Consider the following 17534-nt stretch of genomic DNA (forward strand, 5'->3'; position numbering starts at 1 on the left):
TCCCCAAACCCTACACAAACCCCAGAAAGGGAAAAGCTCCAACCTAAAGCCAAGCAACTATCTAAACACTTAAACTCTAAAAGATTCTGTGATGACAAGTTCTAGGAAGTAAAAAATAATAGTTACCCATTGATGACGCCATTTGAATAGCCCAAATGTTCAGCAAAGGATTCCTGCAAATGGAGAACAGCAAATTACTTAACACGACTAGATTAAATCACACCCAACATAACTCTTTCTAAACTCATGGACCTAGGTTGGCGGTGCTAGTTAAAATAACATATTTTTAAAATGGTATTTCTCTTATTAGTGCATAAACCACACCGTAATAAACATACTTCTCTGATGTGAAACAACTGGCAAACTACTTGCAACTTATCGAAATGGATGGATTGGTAAATAAAGAGCCAATAAAAAGCTTATATTGTAAACACAGCATGTCATCTTAATAAAGTACCGTATTTTTCGCCCCATAAGACGCACTTTTCCCCCTCCAAAAATGAAGGGGAAATGTGCCTGCGTCTTATGGGGCGAATGCAGGCTTTGGCTGAAGCCTGGAGAGCGAGGGGGGTCGGTGCGTACCGACCCCTCTCGCTCTCCAGGCTTCAGGAAGCTCTGCGCAACCCTCGGGAGACCGGCTCCGAGGGTTGCACAGAGCTGCCTGCGCTCCTGGGACCAGCGCAGTTCTGCCCGGCCACCGGGAGCCGGGGGAGAAGCTCCGCCCCGCTCCCGGGGGCCGTGCAGAGCTGCCTGCGCTCCTGGGACCAGCGCAGCTCTGCCCGGCCACCGGGAGCCGGGGGAGAAGCTCCGCCCCGCTCCCGGTGGCCCTGCAGAGCTGCCTGCGCTCCTGGGACCAGCGCAGCTCTGCCCTGCCACCGGGAGCCGGGGGAGAAGCTCCGCCCCACTCCTGGTGGCCCTGCAGAGCTGCCTGCGCTCCTGGGACCAGCGCAGCTCTGCCCGGCCACCGGGAGCCGGGGGAGAAGCTCCGCCCCGCTCCCGGGGGCCGTGCAGAGCTGCCTGCGCTCCTGGGACCAGCGCAGCTCTGCCCTGCCACCGGGAGCCGGGGGAGAAGCTCCGCCCCACTCCTGGTGGCCCTGCAGAGCTGCCTGCGCTCCTGGGACCAGCGCAGCTCTGCCCGGCCACCGGGAGCCGGGGGAGAAGCTCCGCCCCGCTCCCGGGGGCCGTGCAGAGCTGCCTGCGCTCCTGGGACCAGCGCAGCTCTGCCCTGCCACCGGGAGCCGGGGGAGAAGCTCCGCCCCACTCCTGGTGGCCCTGCAGAGCTGCCTGCGCTCCTGGGACCAGCGCAGCTCTGCCCGGCCACCGGGAGCCGGGGGAGAAGCTCCGCCCCGCTCCCGGGGGCCGTGCAGAGCTGCCTGCGCTCCTGGGACCAGCGCAGCTCTGCCCGGCCACCGGGAGCCGGGGGAGAAGCTCCGCCCCGCTCCCGGTGGCCCTGCAGAGCTGCCTGCGCTCCTGGGACCAGCGCAGCTCTGCCCGGCCACCGGGAGCCGGGGGAGAAGCTCCGCCGCGCTCCCGGTGGCCCTGCAGAGCTGCCTGTGGTCCTGGCACCAGCGCAGCTCTGCCTGGCCACCGGGAGCCGGGGGAGAAGCTCCGCCCCACTCCCGGTGGCCCTGCAGAGCTGCCTGCGCTCCTGGGACCAGCGCAGCTCTGCCCGGCCACCGGGAGCCGGGGGAGAAGCTCCGCCCCGCTCCCGGGGGCCGTGCAGAGCTGCCTGCGCTCCTGGGACCAGCGCAGCTCTGCCCGGCCACCGGGAGCCGGGGGAGAAGCTCCGCTCCGCTCCCGGTGGCCCAGCAGAGCTGCCTGCGCTCCTGGGAGCAGCGCAGCTCTGCGCCGCCATCCCGAGCGGGGCGCTAAGTCCCGCCCCGCTCGGGATGGTGGCACAGAGCTGCCTGCCATCGCGGGACTGCAGGCAGGTCTACGCCGCCATCCCGAGCGGGGCGCTAAGTCCCGCCCCGCTCGGGATGGCGGCACAGAGCTGCCTGCCCTCCCGGGACTGGTGCACTTCTCCCCATCGCCAGCCCCACAAGCTCGGGGGACAGCGGGGAGGCAGAGCGTGCCTTCCCACTGTTCCCCGACCTGGTTCTTCCAGCCCCGCACCTGGGGGAGAAATAAAAAAAATTTTCTTTATTTCCCCCCCAAAAAACTAGGTGCGTCTTATGGGCCGGAGCGTCTTATGGGGCGCAAAATACGGTATGAAAAATTTCAGTATGTACCAATATGTATATGTCTTACATAAAAGAATAGCATTAATTAACATTAATAAGATTAAATCCTGCCTGAATATTCCTTTGCAAATGGTGTATAAAAATGAACCTTTTAAAAACAATTAAGCTAGAAGAAGATGAAATATATTTTGTATCATTCAGGGTGGCACATGACTCTAGCTTATGGGAAAGATCCACAAATGCAGTTACAGGCAAAAGTTTCCTTAGACAATCCTCAAAAACAAGCTTTGCGCATTGTTTCATTGTTCCAATGCATGTTGGATCATCAGTGAGACCTGTCCTGGGTAGACCTCCACTGCAAGGTTGTAGAAGAGGGGTCAGGAACCAAAGGCCCATGGGCCAAAAGCGGCCCACGGGGGTAGTTTAACCGGCCCACAAGCCGTCCATGAACCGAGCCGCCCGCTCAGCAAGTCTCCGCATGCTGTGCTAAACCGGTGCCGCGCGGCGTGGGAACTCGCTTCCGTGGCGCCGGAAATCGTGTCTGTGCAGACGCCAAAAATGACAGGCGCAGGGGCCAGAAATCGTGTCTGTGCAGATGTGGGTGCTAGAAATCGTGGGGGGGGGGGACGCGATCCAGCCTAGGGAGGGATCTCCACCAGAGTAAACCGGCCCAGGTGAGGTAAACCTTGCCAAGCCCTGTTGGGGGGGGGGTTACATTCCAATTGGAGAAATACTACTCTGTGAGGCAACAGAGTCTGTGCCTGAAAAATTCCTCCTCATATGAGGGACAAACACCTTCACCTCCTTTTATTGCTGGCATTTTGATTTTTTAAAAACATATTTCTCCCCCCCCTAAAGTTCCCTAAAGAGGCTGTTTTTGCACACCCTGGGGGCTTCCCCCTTTGGCTCTGCCCTACACAGAATAATTTAAGACCAGAAAGAACAAAGTCCAAGTCTCCTCTATCCCATTAACCCCTGAGATAACAACGGAGCAACGTTGACTCACCTCAATGTGCTGAAACATATAGGGGTGATTGCAGATCTTTCTTAATTGCATGATGGTGTTCATTAGAGTCTTGGCGCCTCCTTTTCCCTGAGGAAGGAACAGATGAGACGTCACAAAGTCCAGTGGAAATGGGGGAAGATCCTACAAAACTTAGCAGACCATACAACACTGCAGACGCACTTTAGGCCTCTAGTAATACACTTTACCCCTAAATATCCCAGACTCCTATTTCATGTTAGTTAACATGAGCTGTAGGGATTTCAAAGCACTCCAATGTTCCAGCTATAATGAAATCTGCCAGGAGAAGTCCAAACTGTGACTAGGAGGCACTGAGGCACAGGAACATCATGATCATGATCATCATCATCATTATTATTATTATTTATACCCCGCCCTCCCCAGCCAAGACCGGGATCAGGACAGCTAACACCAGGTATAAAAACAATTGATTAAAATACAACTTAAAACAAGATTAAAATACAACATTAAAATGCAGCCTCATTTCGGTGGAAACTCAAAATCAAAAACTTTTGGGGGATGAAAATGTCAAATCTTCACCAAGGCCAGCTATCCAGACTGGTCCTACATGGGACATAGTGAGTCCTGCCGGCTTGCCCCAGCCAGGGTAGGAAAGCCTTTTTAAAAAAGAAAGTTACATTAGCCCCAGGCTGGCTAGCTAAGGGCTCCACACATCAGATCTACTGGATCCAAATTTCCCAGCATCCCATCCTGCCATATCCTGCATTTCGGGGCTTTCTACTGGCTAGGGCTGGGCAATATCTTGATATATTACCCAGAACCAGTCTGGAGTCCATATTGTGATACAGTGGAACCTCGGCTGTCGAACGCTTCGAAATCCAAACAATTTTGAACCCGAACACCGACAACCAAATGCTTCCGTTTTTGAACGTGTCTCGGAAGTCGAACGGCTTCCGCGGTGCATTTCCTCATTTTTCAAAAAGGAATTTGCCGAGCGGCAACTGCGCCTCGGTTGTTGAACGTTTTGGAAGTCAAACGGTCTTCCAGAACGGATTACGTCTGACAACCGAGGTTCCACTGTGTCGGATTTGTAATTCTTGCTATGCAAAGATCATGATGCAGGAAAAACCGTGAAGCCGGCCAAAGCTTCTCTCGATTCCTCCAGCCCCGGTTAACTCTGCCGGCTCAGTTCTCCCCTGAACCTGGCGCCGGCAAAAATCACGATCCGGGAAAAACCGTGAAGCTAGCCAATGCCTCTACATAGCTCCATCTTATTTCAGACATGGTGATATATCAGTATATCGCAATGTTTAGCTGGTGAAAGATCACAATGTTGAAAAACAGATATCGCCCACCCCTATGACTGGCCACTAACAGCAGGGACCTTTCCTTCCAGTTGGGTGATGCTACGGCCTCTGCTGCAGTAAAGCCCCTCCTCTGCCACCGCCCCCCCCCCGCCCACCGCTGGCCATGATCCTGTTTGCCAGCAGAGAAGTGCTAATAATAATAATAATAATAATAATAATAATAATAATAATAATAATAATTTATTATTATTTGTACCCCGCCCATCTGGCTGTGTTTCCCCAGCCACTCTGGGCGGCTTCCACAAAGACCAAAAATACACTAAGATGTCATTAAAAACTTCCCTGAACAGGGCTGCCTTAAGATGTCTTCTAAATGTCAGGTAGTTGTTTATCTCTTTGACATCTGGTGGGAGGGCGTTCCACAGGACGGGCGCCACTACCGGGAAGGCCCTCTGCCTGGTTCTCTGTAGCTTTGCTTCTCGCAATGAGGGAACCACCAGAAGGCCCTCGGTGCTGGACCTCAGTGTCCGGGTAGAACGATGGGGGTGGAGACGCTCCTTCAGGTCTACTGGGCCGAGGCCATTTAGGGCTTTAAAGGTCAACACCAACACTTTGAATTGTGCTCGGAAACATACTGGGAGTACTTGGAGCGTACTCGGAAACGTACAAATCACCCCCCACCCCCTCTCCCAAGCCCTGACTGGCCAGGGGTGGGGAGGACCCCCCAAAGGCTTCTCGTTGACTTCTTCGGGTTACACAGCTGATCAGGATAGGGTTGCTCTGAGAAAGAGAGCAGATCTCTCTTGTAATCTGCTCACCTTCTTGTCCTTCTCCGAGCCGTCTGTGAGGAGGATCCCTTTGGCTTGCATGTGGCGGTACAAGATCTTCTGGAGAGCCGACATGTCGCACTTGATCACATATTCCACCTGAGAGGAGCAAGTAACGTGTCACTCAAAAAATCAGAGTAATGGAAAAGCCTTTTGCCCTGGCGAGAATCTCACACTATCTCTAAACGTCTGACTACAATGGCACCATAAGCCACAATACATTTTCTAAAGCAGAGCTGGAAAGACTTCAAGCTTACGGGATCTACTTGATCTAGTAGAAACCCAAGAGTCATCTGCCAAAGCCCAGCACAGAGAAGAACCAGAACTGACCAGACAAATCTGGTTACTTGGAGATTTTTTCACTTTAGCAGCATAATTTAGCTGAGGGTGGAGCCGTTTTGTTGCTGCTATCGTTAAACAACTACATCATCAGAAATCCTTGCAGATATACTGCAAATCGCCAAGCGACTGAACGGCAGATCCATTTCTGCCTTCTTCTGCCCAGATCTGCTTTAAGGCAGGGGTGGGCAAAATACATATTTTCTGGGTGATTTGCAGGAGATCAGCAAGGACTCCTAATCCCATAACAACGCCAACAACCAAATGACTTCCCCCTTAAATTATACCACTGAAATAAAAGAAGTCTGCAGAGAGGAGGCAACTAGGAATGGGTTTTTCTGTGGGACTGTGGGCTCCTGACTTAAGAATTCTAAAGTTCCAGATGCACTCTCTATCTCACAAGTCTTGACACTGGGGAATATCTGAGTTGTGAAAGCATTAGATGATGCCCTAGGGAGATCAGAAGATTGTTTTTATCTCATATTGCCTTGGGTGCAATCTGTAAAAATCATAGAATCATAGAGTTGGAAGAGACCACAAGGGCCATCGAGTCCAACCCCCTGCCAAGCAGGAAACAAAAGGAGGCTTATTCTTAATGAAGAGAGTTACAGACTAGGCAGAGGTGCAAAGGGAGCACACAGCAAAAGACAGCAATGGAGACCAATAGAAATTATTGTGATTTTAGGAAAAGGTGATTCTGTAGATACAGATTCCATGACTACTGGACACTGGGCGATGCAGACGGGCTCATATCTTGTTGTGTCCAAAGTCTCATTTTTCTGCCCCTGATATTCTCTGTGCTTACAACACAGAAGGGGGAAACAAGGCAAGATTCAGAGCCAACCAAGCTCAATTAGTCTTTGCCTTCAGAAATACCGTATTTTTCACTCTATAAGATACATTTTCCCCTCCAAAAGTTAAGGGGAAATGTGTGTGCATCCTATGGAGCGAATGCAGGCTCCCTGGCTTCAGCGATAACAACACGAAGCATCCGAAGCACAGAGGGAGTGCTCCCTCCACGCTCTGGAGGCTTCATGTTGCTTTCGCTCTCCAGGCTTCAGGGATCGCCGCCTGAAGCCTTAGGAGCGCAGTGCGGGTTCTCCCTGTGCTCCGCAGGCTTCGGGTTCCTTTCGCTGAAGCCAGGAGAGCAAGACTCTCCTGGCTTCAGCAGAGAGGGAGAGCTGCGCAGCGCCCCTTCAGCCAAGGAGGAGGAGAAATGGAAGGGGCTCCGTTTCTCCTGCCGCTTTGCTGAAGGGGCGCTGAGCAGAGAGGGGGAGAATTTCCCCCCCCTTGTTCTCCCCCTCTAAAGCAAAGTGCGTCCTATAAAGCGAAAAATACAGTATGTTTTTGCTGCTCATTTTGTGGAATTGTGAATTTTGGATTTAATACAGAACATTAGAAAACTTCAGAAGGTCTTCCTTCTTCCACAAACCTTTTCTGGCAGCTGAGATTCGACCTCTTTCTTCAGCCTCCGTAACAAGAAAGGGCGGAGAACTTTGTGGAGGCGTCGGATGATCAGAATAGTCTCTTCCTCGTTTAAATCCACCTGCAGGAAAGAGCACAATGAAAAAATAACATGTATGGGGTTTTTTTTAAAGAACCAAAATTGCACTGTTCGATCTGTAGCATGTATCTCTATGGTTTAGCAAACTGAGAATCCGAAGAGTTTATTTAGAGGGTTTTTTAAAAAAACCTAATTTAGAGAGGCTAGCATCATCATGGTAACATGGAAAGTATGCTTGAAAAGTATAAGGTAAAGGTAAAGGGACCCCTGACCATTAGGTCCAGTCGTGGCCGACTCTGAGGTTGTGGTGCCCATCTCGCTTTATTGGTCGAGGGAACCGGCGTACAGCTTCCTGGTCATGTGGCCAGCATGACTAAGCCGCTTGTGGCGAACGAGAGCAGCACACGGAAACGCCATTTACCTTCCCGCTGGAGCGGTACCTATTTATCTACTTGGACTTTGATGTGCTTTCAAACTGCTAGGTTGGCAGGAACAGAGACCAAGCAACGGGAGCTCACCCCATCGCGGGGATTCGAACCACTGACTTTCTGATCAGCAAGTCCTAGGCTCTGTGGTTTAACCCACAGCGCCACCCGCGTCCCACAGCGTGATACAAACAAGCGAGCAACATCCCATAAGCAGCCCAGTTTCGGCAGGTTTTTAATGTTTGATCTTTTATCGTGTTTTTAATACTCTGTTGGGAGCCACCCAGGGTGGCTGGGGAAACCCAGCCAGGTGGGCGGGGAACAAAAAATAAATTATTATTGTAATTATAATTAAAATTATAATCATCATCATAATCATCATCATACCCTTTCTCCGGTCATGGCAAAAGGGGCGTTGAACCACTGCTCAAAGGTGCTGCAGCTCTTGAAAATGGTGGGGAGGAGAAAATTCAGAAGAGCCCAAAGCTCCGGCAGTTTGTTCTGCAAGGGCGTCCCCGTCAGGAGGATTCTTCTGGGGGCGACGTAGTGTGTGTTCAGCACCTGAGTGAGCTTGCAGTGGTGGTTCTTCATGCGATGGCCTTCGTCGACAATCATATACTTCCACCGAATCTACGAAAAGACAAGACGACGAAACTTTCTTCCCCTAGTTCTACGCGTGCAAATCCTAAAACAGTTGCGGGCCTTCAGCTCAAAAATAAAAAACCAAAAGATTCAGCAGGACCAGAACACCCAAAATGCAACCATGTTAGGTGCAGGGTTGGCGTGGCTCCCTCAAAACGGCCTGGCAGTGGAGGGATTTTGTGGGGCCTGTGGGCCAAACTTGTTCTCCCCTCAGGGCCGTCTTACCCATAGGTGCTAGGGGTGGGGGGCATCTGGGTGCCGCGCTCTCAGGGGCGCCAGGCCCAGGGAGTCCGGGGAAGCCCATTGGTCGGAGTGCCGCAGCGGGCAGCTCTGCGCCGCGAGTTCGGGGGAGACTGAGCCAGCGAGACGCTGAGGGGGCTGGCTGGCTCTGCCCTCCTGCACGCCTGGGACTAGGCAACCTGGGGAGGGAGGACGCCAGGTGGATCTTTGCACCCCATCACCGCATATGCTTAAGTCAGCCCTGTCCCCTCTGTTCTATTCAACGTACAATGGTACCTAGGGTTAAGAAGTAAATTCGATCTGGAGGTCTATTCTTAACCTGAAACTGTTCTTAACCTGAAGCACCACTTTAGCTAATGGGGCCCCCTGCTGCCACCGCGCCGCCGGAGCACAATTTCTGTTCTCATCCTGAAGCAAAGTTCTTAACCTGAGGTACTATTTCTGGGTTAGCGGAGTCTGTGACATGAATCGTCTATAACCCGAGGTACCACTGTACAGTTGTAGATTGGAAGTCGAACAGAATCCATTCCGGAAGTCCGTTCGACTTCCAAAATGTTCGGAAACCAAAGCGTATGAGCCTGACAGCCAAGCTGATAAAACAGAATGGGCTTGTCACCCCATAGGCAACTACAAATGCATGCTGGTTCTGTGGCCCAAAAAGAAATTCTAACTGGCCAGCCGTGAATCTGGGGCGGTGCACTTGGTGCAGAGCCTGTCGGCAGTTTTTCCGAAGCAATAATGAAACCAAGCGCTCCAAATTCTGGTTTTATGAGGGCCACTTTGCAAGCAAAATTATGTCCCCATCAGGAGATGCTTCAAAGAGCCACGGGCGGATTTGAAAGGAGAGGGAGGAATTGGGTGAAAGCTGGATTCAAACCACAGAAAAGAAGTTTAAAAAAATGAAAAGGATGGAAATCTTTGCAAAGATTAAATAAGCTATCCTCAAAAAGCCCATCAGAAGGTGCTTGTGCCCAGGAATGCGTGTTCTCAATTGAATATTAGGCCAGGGGGGAGATGGTCAGAAAACTACCAATGAAAAGTTGACTATGGCAAGCACATGAAAGCTCATTAAGAAATTCACAGGCTCTGATGTATGACAATTGGAACTCCGTTACTTAAATGCCTCCACTTCCGCAGAAGCCATGGTTCCCAAAGATTAGCTCCCACTTTTCAGAGTCTATTAACTATTCAGGAGACACTCAGATCAAAAGCAGTGATTTTGAGCTATCGGGTGTAAATGCACAAATGAAAATGAAGATAGATTTCATTCTGGCCCCTTATTATCTCCCCACATCCAGAAAGCGGCTACACAGCCGGAGTCCTTTTGCTGGTCGTGTTTGTCTCTGCTCGGAAAACAAAGAGCGAGAGAAGAGCCGTGGATCAAAATGGAATAGCAGGGCCCCACAATAAATGTCACTGGGAGGATGCAGACGCTCCTGCGTGGAGCGATGGTGGGGAGGCATTGACGAGATCCACAGGCAGCGAAGCCATTCTCTCGTCCGCAGCCCTGAAAGTGGCACAGCAGGAGAGGAGACGGTGAATGGGCTGGAAGAAAAGCCCAACGCCTCCATTCAGGCAGAGAAACGCAGAACTGCCTTTTAAAGACAACAGCGATGGCGGGTGCAGGGCCAGGAGTCTCTTTGCCAGGTGCAATCCTGGCTGTTTGGGGCGAGGGCAAGAGACCACGTCCCCAAGAGGAGCCAGAAACGCAGCCTTACCTTAGCAAGAATGTGCTTGTCCTTTATTATGTACTCGTAAGTCGTCAAAAGAACATTAAATTTCCCGCTACGGAGTTGAGGGACGAGGGATCGGCGCATCGCAGGTGTGCCCTGGAAAGAGAAAAGAAAAGCATCCCCTGAAACGAGGGTACATAAATGCAAAACAAATTGCAAGGGTCCTGTTGCAATGAGCAAATTCTCCAGAACAAGCTGGAGAAAAAGTAAATTGTAATTACTTTGCCACTGTCAATGGCTCTGCTCCCGGACAGAAAACTCCACTCAGATAACAGGTCTTATTGCTGTTCCAAGTTAGGCTGAAGGTCCATATTGTTTACAAGCGCCTTCCTAAGAATATCAGGGGCTGAATTAGTCCAACGGTGAACTAATTCAGTATTGGTAAACCACCTGAAATCTCCGATAAAAGCCATGACATGAAAGCTCACATACAGTGGTACCTCTGGTTGCGGACAGGTTCTGATCCCAAGGTTTCCGCAACCAGAGGTGCCTGTTCTGTGCATGACACGATAGAGCGCTTCTGCGCATGCAGCGAAACCTGGGAAAATACTTCTGAGTTTGCCGCTTTTGCAACCCAAAGTTTATGTTACCCAGGGGTAACATTAAGCTGAGGTTCTACTGTATTATACTCCTGGATAGCTCAGTTGGTTAGAGTGTGGTGCTGGCAAGGTCAAGGCTGCAGGTTCGATTTCCGTATGGGGCAGCTACGTATTCCTGCATTGGGGGCTGGGGCTGGGGTAGATGCTCCTCAGGGTCCCTCAACTCTACAATTCTATGATTTACACCAAATATTTCAGGACGTACAGAATTTATCCGTACAGAACCATACAGAATTTATCATCTGTCTTGCTCCAGCTAGAACACTTACAATCATTAACGATTTCCGGCTGCATTTCAATGTCTGAAAGTAACTGTGACTTGTTATAAATTGCACTGAACTTGCACAAGGGGAGTTTCCAGGAGCCAATAGCATACCAGAGATAGATTGGGAACACCATCATCTCTTGGTCACGGCCATGAGCAGAGATTGCGCGACACGGGGCAAGGCAGGCTTATTCTCCCGCCACCATCCTGCAGCCGGGTGAGCCGCAAGGGCGTCACAAAGCGTCAGGGGTCTACCCCAGGGGAGCCCCCCTCTGAGAAGGCCCGGCCCCTGGGGGGATGATGGTCAGACTCAGCACCCCCCCCCCAAGCTGGGGCCACGGCCTTTGGGGCAGCCCCACCCAAAACTCTACAGACAGCTATTGATGCTGACCTTTGCTCAAAGTTGTGACGACAACAGGAACTGAGCCAAGACTTGAGGCCACGAGGAAGGCAGAACCTCAACACAAGGAGGCCCACTATGTAGAGCCCAAAATAATTTCGGGACCCTTTTAACCAGCAACTGTACCAGGGGTGGATTTAGGTTTGATGAGGCCCTAAGCTACTGAGGGTAATGGGGCCCTTTCTATGTCCAGCTGTCCTTTGTCAACAACAAATTCTCCCTGTTATTTGTGTGTTGAATATATGCTATATGGTGACTTATGGACCTCATAGGTATCTCAAGCCATTTGCACATAACAAATTTTTATTTTATCAAAGTGATTGTTGACCTGAAATACAATTAAGAAGAAGTATCCAGGGTTTTCCCCCTCTACATTTTGGGGGGCCCCAAGCTATAGCTTGTTGAGCTTATACATAAATCCGGCACTGAACTGAATGTATCCATAGCAGGAGTATATTACAACAAGGGAGGGACTTTGCAGAAGCACAATGGGCTTCGAACTGGGGAGGGGTAGGCCTCTGCTGGGCATGCATGACCTAGAGAGGTGAAGTCTCCTGTCTGGTCTGGGTCGAGGCTGAGCCCCTCCCCCGCCTGCTGGGATCACCGCGGCGCTTCAGCAGCCAATGAGAAACGCCGGATCCCAGGAAGCGGACCGGCTCCCTCTGCACGTCCCGCGCCATCGCGTGCCCAAGGGGGCCGGCAGCTGATGGCAACAAGCCTGGATCAAGTGTACTGATTACTGTATTTTCCCGTGTTATTTACGAGGGTTTTTTGGGCTCAAAAATTGTGTGAAAAAACTGGGGTCATCCTATACATGGATAGTGGCGGGGGGGGGGCTGTGCACCGCCAGCCAGCTGGCTGGGGGGGGGCGCGCAACTCCCCCCATGCTGCTGCGGGAGATGTGCACTCTAGGGTGTGTTTCCCGCAGCAGCGTAGGGGGAAGTTGCGTGCCTGTCCGTGCTCTAGGGAGCGTTTCCCGCCTGCAGTGGCTTGGGGGGAGCGGCTGCCCACTTTGCCAACCCCCAGCAATCGCCCTGCTGGGGTGATGGCACACGTGCAACTCCCCCTTTAGAAAGCTCAACAGCTTTGGGCCATTTCCCCTCATTTTCTTTAAATTTAGTCCACCAAAATAGGGGGCGTCCAAAGCGCAGTAAAATACGGTGAGCTGTTTTCAGTGCACAGAAAAACCACACAACTAAATAGATGGGGGGGGGGTTATGTGTTTATACTGCCCACTTTATATTTGCGTATAAAGGACATCCAAACCTTGTAGGAGATTTTCACGACAGAAGGAGCCCATTTGTCAAACTCGTAAGTCCAGTTGGATAAAGTCCTGTGTAAAAGATTAAGAACACAAAGCATCTCAAAACCGATGGTTCTATAAATTGTCTTAAGAGCTCTGCAGTCTTAACAATAAAAGATATAACAAAGTCTACAGCTTGGTTTTTGATTTTCAAGGTGCGAGACCAAAGGAGAGCAGAAGCTTTTCTCGTCATCTCAGAAAAGGCTCCCAGGAGCAGGCAGTCCCCGGGACGGGCTCTGCTTACCTACTTGAGAGTAGGACGGCCCCTGAAAACATAGTCATAATAAGCTGAAGATTGGAAACAGATAACTCCTAACACACCTATTAACCACTGCAAAGACAACTATTGCCAGGACATGGAAATCATTCCAATTATTAACTGGGGACCAATGGTATAATGCAGGGGTCAGCAAACGTTTTCAGCTGGGGGCCAGTCCACTGTCCCTCAGACCATGGGGGGGGGGGACACACACTATATTTTGAAAAAAATAAATAAATAAAAGAATGATTTCCTATGCCCCGCAAATAACCCAGAGATGCATTTTAAATAAAAGGGCACATTCTACTCATGTAAAAACACGTTGATTCCCAGACCGTCCGCAGGCTGGATTGAGAAGGCGATTGGGCCGGATCCGGCCCCTGGGCCTTGGTTTGCCTACCCATGGTATAATGCAATCTGGCAAACAGCATTATTGGAAAAAAGGACACAAAATTTAAAGAGGCCAAAAGAAACAAGGCCCTATTGATTACATGAATAATATGGTAGAACAGCAGCCATAGTTTACAGCCGCCTGGCGTGCATGAAGTACATATCATAATTTTTTAACCTTCCCTCCCTCCATCCTTCCTCAAAAATTCTAATTGCTATGGATACAAAATACCTTTTACTTCTGGTCCCCAATCTAAGCAAAACATGTCACTATACATCATTTCATATCTGGAATAAGTGTAATAATTTTTGGCATATACACTTTGGCACAACTTTGTTAATGTATTCAGAAACATTTACCTGTGGTGTTTTTATTGTTGATTTATTTTTAATTTTACGTAATTGTCGCCAGTCATATGTAAACAAACAGATATCTCAATGCAGCAGTTTAAAGATAAGAATGAATAAAAACAGTGTTACAAAAAAAACACCAGCCAAGAGAAGAGGAAAAGCTGCCTGGGTCACAACTCAGGACTCCTTTCTCACATGCATGCAGACACTTGCCCAATTTGAGTCCAATGTAGTGCCTGAATATATTTTAGTGCTTTGCTGAAGAGGAGGGGATTTTCAGAATCTGTTTGCGGAAAGACAGTGCAGCAGGCTTGTAATTACAAACCCTGTGATTTCTTTGCACTTAGAGGTCTTTGCTTCCCAGTCCTCTTCTGAAGACACAAGATTTCCCCTGAAAATGGAAATCCTGTTGTGCGTGTTTATTGCTCCTTGCTAACTGATCTGACGGTACAACGAAAAGGGACAAAGCAGCTGGGCAGATGCTCGTTTCGTTTTTCTTCAAGCAGGTTTCCAACCTCTCAGTTTGCAAGTGAAAGTTTGGGGAAACGTTAATAGGGGACTGTGGCAGGCGAGAATTCTACCACTGTGTTCAGGTCAAGATCTGCCAAAAGAGAAGAAGAAACGACTCTTCATGGGCGCTACAACTGTGGCTAGGATTTTGCTGGCCCAAGGATGGAAAAGTGATGAAGAAGAATGGCAAGGAAAACGGTTGGAATATGCTGAAATGGTGAAGCCAACTGAAAGACTTAAGAGACAAAGACAATAGAGATTTGAAAAAAGATTGGGAACCATTTATGATATACAGTGGTACCTCAGGTTAAGTACTTAATGCGTTCCGGAGGTCTGTACTTAACCTGAAACTGTTCTTAACCTGAAGCACCACGTTAGCTAATGGGGCCTCCTGCTGCTGCCGCACCGCTGGAGCACAATTTCTGTTCTCATCCTGAAGCAAAGTTCTTAACCTGAAGCACTATTTCTGGGTTAGCGCAGTCTGTAACCTGAAGCGTATGTAACCTGAGGTACCACTGTACTTACAGAAAAAATGTAAAGAAATGGACTCACTAGCAGGGTTTGATTAAACACAATCAACAAAATAAATACAGGAAATATGATGAATATGTTAAAATGGAGGGGGAATAACAATAATGATCTTAAAGACATTAAAATGAAGAAATGTTAAAATAAGCAGGAAAAGGAAGTTTGCAAAAAAACCAGAAAAGGAAGTTGAGGGAAGGGGGGAATTTGGGATTTGTATTTTTGGTTGTACATTATGATATTTGGATGGTAAAAATGTAAAACTCAATAAAAAATATTTGCAAAAAAATAGTAATAGGGGACTGTGAATTTTTTTTTTATTTTTAAAAAATTCCGATCCAGCCCTGGGAGAGGACGCAGCTCTTTGCTCTTCATGCTATTGCTGTTGGGTCACTGCTCTCTCCCCATCCAAATACACAGATCAAAAAATATTTCTGATTGTTTCAAAAGTTCAGACGCTGCTGCTGCTGCAATGAGGTTGCTGACTGGGCTGCAAACCGCCGGGAAGCTTAACTATGGTTTAAAAGTGAATGAATGCTCAGCCTATTGGTCCCTGGAGCTAAAACGGTGTCTGTTTTGCTCCTGGTGAGCTGCTGGGAGAGAAGCTTGGCTTAGCGTCCTGCCCAAACCGAGCCTCATTGTTTGCTCTCCCCAAACAAGCGCAAGGGGTTTATGCCAAGAAGAGGCCAGCATTACCGCTCATCATCGTATGATTGGAGCAGGCATGTCCAAAGTCTGTTTCAGGGGCCTAATACGGCCCATCGGTTTAATCCAGCCCCTGCGGCCGTTTATTTCCTGGGGTAAAATCTCAAAAAAAGCCCAACAACTTCAATCCTAAAAAAAGCCCAACAACCTTAGGGTAAAGTGGTAAAACCAGCTCAACAACGTCAATCCTAAAACAAGCTCGACAACTTCAAAAGCTCAACAACTTTTGGGTAAAATCATAAACAAAGCTCAACTACTTCAATCCTTAAAGGTAAAGGGACCCCTGACCATTAGGTCCAGTCGTGGCCGACTCTGGGGTTGTGGCGCTCATCTTGCTTTACTCGCTGAGGGAGCCGGTGTACAGCTTCTGGGTCATGTGGCCAGCATGACTAAGCCGCTTCTGGCGAACCAGAGCAGCGCACGGAAACGCTGTTTACCTTCCTGCCAGAGCAGTACCTTTTTATCTACTTGCACTTTGACGTGCTTTCGAACTGCTAGGTTGGCAGGAGCAGGGACCGAGCAAAAGGAACTCACCCAGTTGCAGGGGTTCGAACCGCCGACCTTCTGATCGGCAAGTCCTAGGCTCTGTGGTTTAACCCACAGCGCCACCCACGTCCCACTTCAATCATTAAAGAAGGTCAATAATGCTGGTCGGCCCTCATGCATGTTCACTTTATCAAATCTGGCCCTCTTTGAAAAAAGTTCAGGCACCCCTGGTGTGGAGGGTGCTTGGCATCCGACGTCACCTGAAGTCCACCTGGCAGTGTGGAGGCAGGAGAGGAGCAGACGCCGCAAGCTCACCTTTCAACTACTGCTCTGCGCAACTGCCGTTTAAAGCGGCGAGGCAACCGGGTCAAAGACAGCGGTGTCGTTTATTTCGATTACAGACTTTTGATTTGGGAGGGTGCGAAGGAAGAGCCCCCAGACATCCTTGGAGAAAGGTGATCAGGTGCTCTGCAAGCCCAGGCACACCTGCACAAAGGCAGGTCTGACTTGATGGCGTGATCGCTTTATAATGCAGCCGACTGGCTTTCACTAAAACCACTACCTTAATAAGACCAATATGGGTGTTTTTCCACCCCCAAAGCTCAATGTTTCCAAGAAAAAAATTCCCTCCTGGGGATCTGGGCCCTGAGATGTTAATTTTGTGTTTGTTTCAAATCTAACGTTACACAGAGCCTGGGGCGGCTGCAAAGGTGGCTGGTGAGTCACCAAGTAAAAATATTCACAGCTAGGAGGTACCGACACCAAAAGGAGGAAAAGGAAGACTACAGTGGTACCTCGGGTTACATACGCTTCAGGTTACAGACTCCGCTAACCCAGAAATAGTGCTTCAGGTTAAGAACTTTGCTTCAGGATAAGAACAGAAATTGGGCTCCGGTGGCGCGGCATCAGCAGCAGCAGGAGGCCCCATTAGCTAAAGTGGTGCTTCAGGTTAAGAACAGTTTCAGGTTAAGAACGGACCTCCAGAATGAATTAAGTACTTAACCCGAGGTACCACTGTATTATGAACCAAGGGTGCTGCAATGCTGCAAAGGGTGCCAGTTGAGAGCACCCCCTTTACAGATCTAGCAGCTGTGCTAAAATTCTTTAAAAACAAAGGGAAAAGGATGTCGCATGAAATAGGAAACACGTGCATTTCTCTCGCTCCCCCCTTGTGACTCACAGGAGGGAGAAGCTTTAATGACTAAAAAGCACAATAATGCTAAATGCTTTTTATCAGCCATCTGGTCCCCAATGACATGTGAGAAGAAGGGAAGACAATCAGAGAGGGAGCCCAGAGTCCCCCCTCAGCACAGCCTCCTGCATGCTTCGTCAAACTGTTAAGCGTGTGCTTTTATGTGTGTATATATATATATATATATATATATATGCTTTCGTAGATTTTCACGGGTACAGGGATGCAGGTTTTGGTGTCTTCGGGTGTCTTCCCGTGTAAGAGTTGGGGTGTCTAGGCGACGTTTCGACGAGGTCTCACTCGTCATCTTCAGGCTGGTGCTTTCGGCTTCTTGTTACTAGAACAGAGCAGGATCTCAGTGTTT

At 49.6% G+C, this 17534-nt stretch overlaps 1 protein-coding gene across 6 annotated transcripts in view; it reads right to left on the reverse strand.

The window, feature by feature from the left end:
- The window catches only part of SMARCA2 (SWI/SNF related BAF chromatin remodeling complex subunit ATPase 2), a 124357-nt gene that overhangs the window by 48288 nt on the left and 58535 nt on the right, over nt 1–17534 (reverse strand). For all 6 annotated transcript variants that reach the window (XM_081176073.1, XM_081176074.1, XM_081176075.1 and 3 more), the window contains 7 exons: nt 12716–12782; nt 10171–10281; nt 7958–8200; nt 7074–7187; nt 5294–5401; nt 3190–3276; nt 127–173 (listed from right to left, as the gene is read on the reverse strand). In XM_081176073.1, the coding sequence (XP_081032199.1) occupies nt 127–173; nt 3190–3276; nt 5294–5401; nt 7074–7187; nt 7958–8200; nt 10171–10281; nt 12716–12782 (777 nt within the window). The remainder of the gene's footprint in view (nt 1–126; nt 174–3189; nt 3277–5293; nt 5402–7073; nt 7188–7957; nt 8201–10170; nt 10282–12715; nt 12783–17534) is intronic.

This window comes from Podarcis bocagei, assembly GCF_964188305.1.
Source record: "Podarcis bocagei genome assembly, chromosome: 17".
NCBI lineage: Eukaryota > Metazoa > Chordata > Lepidosauria > Squamata > Lacertidae > Podarcis > Podarcis bocagei.